This window comes from Amborella trichopoda, chromosome 4 (assembly GCF_054954075.1).
Source record: "Amborella trichopoda isolate Santa Cruz 75 chromosome 4, AtrichopodaSantaCruz75HAP2 v2.0, whole genome shotgun sequence".
In the NCBI taxonomy this organism is placed as follows: Eukaryota; Viridiplantae; Streptophyta; class Magnoliopsida; order Amborellales; family Amborellaceae; genus Amborella; species Amborella trichopoda.
This window is the reverse complement of record NC_142339.1, coordinates 57,067,693-57,074,744: the sequence shown is the minus strand read 5'-3', so window position 1 is coordinate 57,074,744 and position 7,052 is coordinate 57,067,693. Positions and strand designations below refer to the sequence as shown.

Below are 7,052 nucleotides of genomic sequence, written 5' to 3'. Positions count from 1 at the left end.
ACATTTTAAAGTTGCAACCTTATGTAAATTTTTTCCTTTTTTGAATTCTTTTATTTACTGTCCATTTTAACTTTTAGTGGATATAGCATTTGTTGGCATCCATCTTAATCATGGGCGGTACATAAACAAGTAGGTCATTTTCCCTTACGTATACTTAGAATGTCTTTTTCAAAAAATATAAATATGATTTTTTAAATTTCTTTCTTCATTGTCCATTTTAACTTTTAGTGGCTACAATATTTTTTGATATCGATAGACTTGGACGTTAGATAAACAAGTAGGTAGGGGTGGCAATGGGTCGGGTCTGAGTATGGGTCCAAAAACTTAGACCCAGAAGGTTGGATTCGGGTCCATGTGGGCCTAACCCAAATAGTGTTATTCTATAAATTATATATAATATAGAAAATATAATATATATATATATATATATATATATATATATATATATATATATATATATATATATATATATATATATATATATTTAACACAACAATTATATATTATTTTCATTTTTAGGTTGGGTCCAGACCCTCGTCCGGGTCCAATAACTTCGGGTCGGGCAGTCTGAACCCGTTCCCACTCCTACAAGTAGGTCATTTTCCCTAATCTAGATTTGGAATGCCTTTTTCAAAGAATATATATATTATTTTTTGAATTCCTTTCTTCCCTAGGTATAACATTTTCTTTGGACAACCATCTTACAGATGGACATGAGATAAGCAAGCAGGTCATTTTCTCTAATCTAAATTTAGAATGTCTTTTTCAAAAAATATAAATATTATTTTTAAATTCCTTTTTTTTAGTGTTCATTTTAACTTTTAGTGGATATAACATTTTCTTTACATCATCTTAGACATGGACGTTAGATAAGCGAGGGACGTTAGATTAACTCGTGAGCTTAGGCCTTCTGCAATGAAAGCTCTGCAAGTCGATGTCGTCTTATTTTTTTAAACCCTAAAATTGCGTTACTTTCAATTCCATTTCCTTTTACTAAAAAATGGCTTCCATGCAACTTAACCCTAACCCCAATCCATGCCGACCATCTTCTCTTCAATGCAAGAATTTCTCATCTCCTCGACTTCTTCAACCTGAATCGTTTCTTTATGCTTCTTCAACCCTAGGTTACAGTTTCAGATTCTGGCTTTGTTGCCAATTCTTTACCAGAGGGAATGGAGGAGGTTCTTGTTTCCGACCAGGTTCGAGGAAGGGTGATTCAATATGATGCGTTCATAAGCCACAGGGGATCCGAGCTCAAGAAGCTCGCCGAGAAGATTCATGGCGATCTGAGTGGATTGGGAGTGTTGAGCTTCGTCGATTCTCACGAGATTAGAAAGGGGGAGAACTTAAGCGTAGTGATCGTGGAAGCAATCAGGGCTTCGTCGATATGGTTGGTTCTGCTGAGCAAAGGGTTTGCAGAGTCCCCATGGTGCTTGGACGAGGTGAGAATGATGGTTGATGAGAGAGAGAACGGAGAGAGCAAGGGGGTATTGATTCCTGTTTACTATAATGTTGGGCCTGATGATTTGAGAGATGTGAATAGAGGGCCTTTCAAGAAGGCTTTTCGGATGCATAGAAAGAGTGAAGATTACTGTTTGGAAACAATCGCGAAATGGGAGGAGGGTTTGAAGCAAGTTGCAGAGATATGGGGGCCAAGATTTGAGGATTATAGCAGGTAATTAACCTCTGCGTGCTGCTCTTTGATTTAATTTGCTGAGATGTAGATGTTTTAAGGGATTGTTCACAAAATTACCATTTGTATTTGTATTTTGTCACGGTTATTATTGTCCCTCATATTTCAAAATGGGTGGTCAAAATGGGTGGTCGCAAGAGTTTTAGATGCAAAGTTTTTTTTAAAAAAAATAATAATAAATCTCGAAATTCATGGCTTACCCAAATACATCTAACATCTAATGGGTAAAAATGATAATGACACAAGATTTAACGAGTGAGAATAACAGTGACCTCTATGCACAAGATAAATGGTTAGTAGACAATCCCTTTTTTAAAATTTTGGAATTGGCCTGAATTTTACTTTTCCTTTATATTTTTTCATTGAATTTGTTTATATGGTATTTGCATGAAAGTGCATTGTTTTTATATATTTTTTAAGTTGAAATTAAATTCCTGAATCATATGTTTGGTGGCTGGTCCAATCCTCCGACAACTATGCATGTGATAGCTAACTTTTTAAATTACCTAGGAAATGGATTGAATTTTTAGCAAATGTTCCATATAAATATGTGAAATTTTAAAAAATCTCTAATGTTTTATGCTCGTACTATTTTTGTATTTTTTAGTTTTTCCAAAAGTACCCTAGTTTGTAACTTGTGGTAAACATACCGGTTCGGCCTCTCACTAAAATAGACAAGCGAACTGGTTCCGAACTGGGTCACCGGTGAGAATACATTTTACTTGTGGTCAGGTTCAACCACCTTATGATTATTTGGAAAAAGAAAAAAATTGAATTTTCTATATCAATATTTAAAAAAATGGATTGGTGACCGGATCATCCATAAGGAAAATTAGATCGGATCGATGATCCAGATTGGAGAATCGGCTCTTTTAATAAATTTCAAAAAATCACTAAAATTTCTTATAAATCTAGCTTTTTGTTTTTTTTCTTCTACATTTTCAGAAAAATAATGAAGCGGTACTAAAGACTCCACACAAGGAGTAGAAAATAAAAATGTTCAGTTCACTTTCCAAAAAAACTTTAGAGAACCTCAATGACTACTGAGAAATAAGAAGGTTACCCTTGTCTTCCACTAAATAATTTTCAACAAGAATTTCACAATGATGGGTCTATTACAACACTTTTCATCTCACAATATATTAAAAAAAATATAAGACAAATAGAACCAAATGGGTACGAGTTTGACATGGTCATGGGAAGCCGTTTTAATTAACAATCACAACGCGACTAACACAACGGTTTCAGTACAACCCTTGTTATCACTCCTAACCGATAGCGCTAACAAAATGCCACACTAACAAGTAGTCAAACATCAAATATGGGCCAAATGAACATCACGTGGGATAGAAAACAAGTATTTTTAACGCAAAGGTCTGCTATGGCCTTCTACCAATAAAGGGGCATGGGAGAGTGCAACATAAGCCCTAAATAACATTCACAACTCAATATTATGGCCTGAGACAATCAGATTTACAGTAAGGGACAGGCCCTCAGGAAATCTCTAAAACACGTTCCAAAACCGCACCAAAACACACCCCATAGCAACCACAAATGCAAGGGACATCGTAACAGGAGATTGGATCAAGAGGGCAAATAAAGTTCAAAATCCCAGCTAGATGTCACTATTATAGATGAAAGTACTCAAATTTCCAGCAACATATAAAGTCCATAACAGTTTGGAGGAGCCATTGCTCAAAACTACACCTTTAGATGCATACTATAGAGACCTTTTAAATGCAACAATCAATGAGCTTCAAAGTAGAAAGGATAAGGTAAGTGAGCTTAGTATTATCGTTATTTACAACAACTCCTTCATATTTAAGTGACAAAGTAAGTGCATGGGTAGGTGTGTGGCCTATCTTGGAGCTATCCCTCCATCAAGTCAATACTATGTACACTCAAGTTCAAAAAGATCTTTAAGGCTTATGGAACGGATGAAGAGAAGGATGGAGTGGGGCGTGGCCCATCTAAGGGAGCCTCACAAGTGAACAAAGGGGAGAGAGAAAAAAAGAAAGAAAAGAGTAATGAGGTGGATAGATCCTATTTATAGATATTCCAAGTGTGGCCGTTAATCTAGATTAGATATTGGCCAACCAATGAGTGATTCGAGTTGAGAGAGGTTAAAGGCTTAGCCTTATCAATCACTATTGGTAGCTATCATATAAATTGTGACGATCAAACATACATTTATCACCATGCCCATAAGTCACCTCTAAATTTTTCATAATTACACAAGTACCCTTCAAACCCTAATTTTGAATTTAAGCAAATCACAACCATTGAATTTGAAATCTCTTAATCACCACCATCTAATTCAAATTCAAAAGACAAGATCATATAAGGTAAGGGGGGTGCCACCCTCTCTCTCCATCTTTTCATTCATACTTGCACTCCACTTCATCTCTTATGAAGTGTCATTTTCCAAGAGAGAATCATCATATGCCATGAGGTATCTTCTTTTCTTCTCACTACCCATCACATGCTTTCATTTTATAAAAATATATGGACCCACCAATCACATGATTCCTAGATTAAATAGATTTGGAAATTCAAAATTCTACAATTTACATGTGTCTACACACATGCCACCACACATGTGCCACACACATATGCTACAAATACTACACATATCATTATTATGTGCACTACCCATAAGGTCATGATGTGGCAGTCCAGTGGTTGCAGGTGTGGTACATATTGGCCACTTGTGTGATACACACCATAGATGTGATTGTCCTAAATTTGAAATTACCACATAACAAATTCAATAAATCATTTTTCCTTAAAATAAAATTTTCAAAAACTATCTAAAACTATGATAAAATAGTTTTAACCATTTTCCATCAAAATATCACAGTCTGACACTGCACATAAATACTGTTGCAAAATTAGTATTCTTCAAGTGGTTAGATCCGAAAACCCATACCACTTTCTCATATCAACTCAAAAGGCCCCTATGTGTCACATACTTAAGTCAGGATATGATTGGACCTATCAAAGCTAACCGATAGGTGGTTGGATCCCTGGGTGTTCAGTGGATTATAGGTGTTACTCGAGGACAGGCACTCTTGCAGATGCAGGGGGTCCTCTCTTAACGCACGTACACAGCTTTGATAGGTGGATTGTACCTCATCATAACAGCTTTTCAAAATGTGAGTGTCTAGTGCACACTCCGTAAGCAAACTACACACATCAATGATTTGGTCTTATGTCCTCTAAGAGCCCAGATTACTTACATAAGGCTTCCCTCACACACAGAAAAATATCTCAAATAAATTGGGATTTACTGATCCCCAAGCCGTGGCTCACATCACATGCTACGCTCACACACCGAACCTGACTAGAGAACTTAAACGTCTTCGTTCATAACATGGCCGACGAACGTCGCCTCATGTAATCAAGGTTATTTGGGCTTATCTGGATCCTAGCCTGCAAAGATTCTGGTGGCTTCAACGTTCATAGTCACTCCCACTGTGACCTAGAATTATGCCGGCAAAAGACAAGGCCTTGAAAGGCCATAATTCCAACAAATAATAGTATTGCATTATGGTTCTTTATAGTTTTGTGAAAGTATATAAGTACTAAGCACCTATCTTTTATACGAGTGTTTGTTGTATTAAGACAAGGGAAAAGTTTTAATAAGGTTGCAACCTTAAAATGTAGAACCACAGATGGACCTCAAAAATCTATCGGAAATGTTGTTTTAATATTGAAAAAAACCTCTAATCGATCATCTTGACATCGAGATGTATGAATATGAAAAAAAAAAAATTTTGAGTCCCAAAAATAGTGCATCTTGCAACACATTATCTAGACTGTTAATTTTCAAGATTTTCATATCTTTATAGATCTACTTGATTTTAACTATTTTTGGATTTTAAAATTTTCTAATTAGGTATGAAAATATATTTTAAGATGATACTAAGAAGTTTTTACAACAAAATTACATATTATGATAAAAATTTAAGGTGTACCTTAATTGGATTGTTTAAGATTGCAACTTTATAGAAACCGCACCCATAAGATAATAATATATCTTACCAAAACAAATAATGGCATTCATTCGAGGTTGTCAGGAGAATCATCAAGGACAAAAATGGATAATACTATGTATCTCAACGCTACGTCCTCTTTTATTTTTACCTCGCAATCAAGTTTTTTGTATACTATATATACATCACCCAATGCCCCTCTCTCCCTCTCTCTCTCTCTCTTTCGTATTTCATAGTACGTTGGGCATTTTTTCACCTACATAATAATCCCGGCTTTTCAATCATAATCTAAAGTACCAGGAGACCCTTGAAAAACTGTGAACGGGATCACCGGTCATGTGACAAATCGTCTGGGGGCTGATTCTCGACTTATTCGGGGGAATTGGCTCGTTCTCGATATTTATTCTGAATTCGATACGGTTTCCGATTCAGATTGGAAGATTTAGATCCTGTTTGTCTTTATTGGAAGGTTTCGATCTGTTTGTCAATTTTTAAAACCTTGTTCTATATAGGCAAGCGAGGGACTAAATTTAAAACTTGCTCCTCGGCAACGTATTATACTCATTTTTTCCGAATATGAAAGAGTTGGTTCATAAATTCAAATTCCACACTGATCTCTCAATCAAAAAAAAAAAAAAAAACCTCGGTTCATAACTTAAAGTTTTGAACTGGGAATATTTTTGGAAAAATTCAGAAATGCCAAAAAATGGGACATGAAAATATAAATTATTTGGAGCCTCTTCTAAATTCTGCAATTTATATGGGATTTTTTCAAAATTTCTCCATTTTTCATAATAACACTAAAATAGTCAAATTATTTAAAAAATCATTAAGGCGGTCAAATCAACTAGTTTAGCATTAAAGTGATGACTTTATAAGATTGGAAATTTTTTTCATGCGGGCTAAACGCATTTTTACCATAAAGTGTAAAGCATCCATATTAAAGATGGATGCAAGTAGGTGTTTCATCTAAAACCAATGACAATTAATGGTCCAAATGTTTTAAATTTTTAAAATTTATTTATTTTTTCATATTCATGATCTCCATGTTAGAGGTTACAAGTCCTTAAAAATTAAATCTTAAAATCCATCTAAAAAATAGATTTATTAAGAGGCCCGTTTTTCTACATATGCGGGCTTGGCCGCATAAAAATCGGGTCCTTATAAAATTGCTATCACTCAAGTACCTCACTAAAAATATTTTTATTTAAAAGATAATCAAATTGCCCTTGTTCTAGATCTAGAACCTTGATCAACCAGGGACATTTCGATAAATTTTGCCTCATTTAGGCGGTATGTGCTTGTTCAAGGTTAGAAAACTCGAACAAGGATTACTAAGGGAAAATGTGAAGTACCTGAACGAG

At 35.0% G+C, this 7,052-nt stretch overlaps 1 protein-coding gene across 1 annotated transcript in view; it reads left to right on the top strand.

The window, feature by feature from the left end:
- The first annotated feature begins 715 nt into the window (after positions 1–715).
- LOC18422403 (uncharacterized) overlaps positions 716–7,052 on the top strand; it is a 28,670-nt gene continuing 22,333 nt past the window's right edge. The window contains exon 1 of the mRNA XM_088864670.1: positions 716–1,675. Within this exon, the coding sequence (XP_088720796.1) occupies positions 1,173–1,675 (503 nt within the window). The 5' untranslated portion in view covers positions 716–1,172. The remainder of the gene's footprint in view (positions 1,676–7,052) is intronic.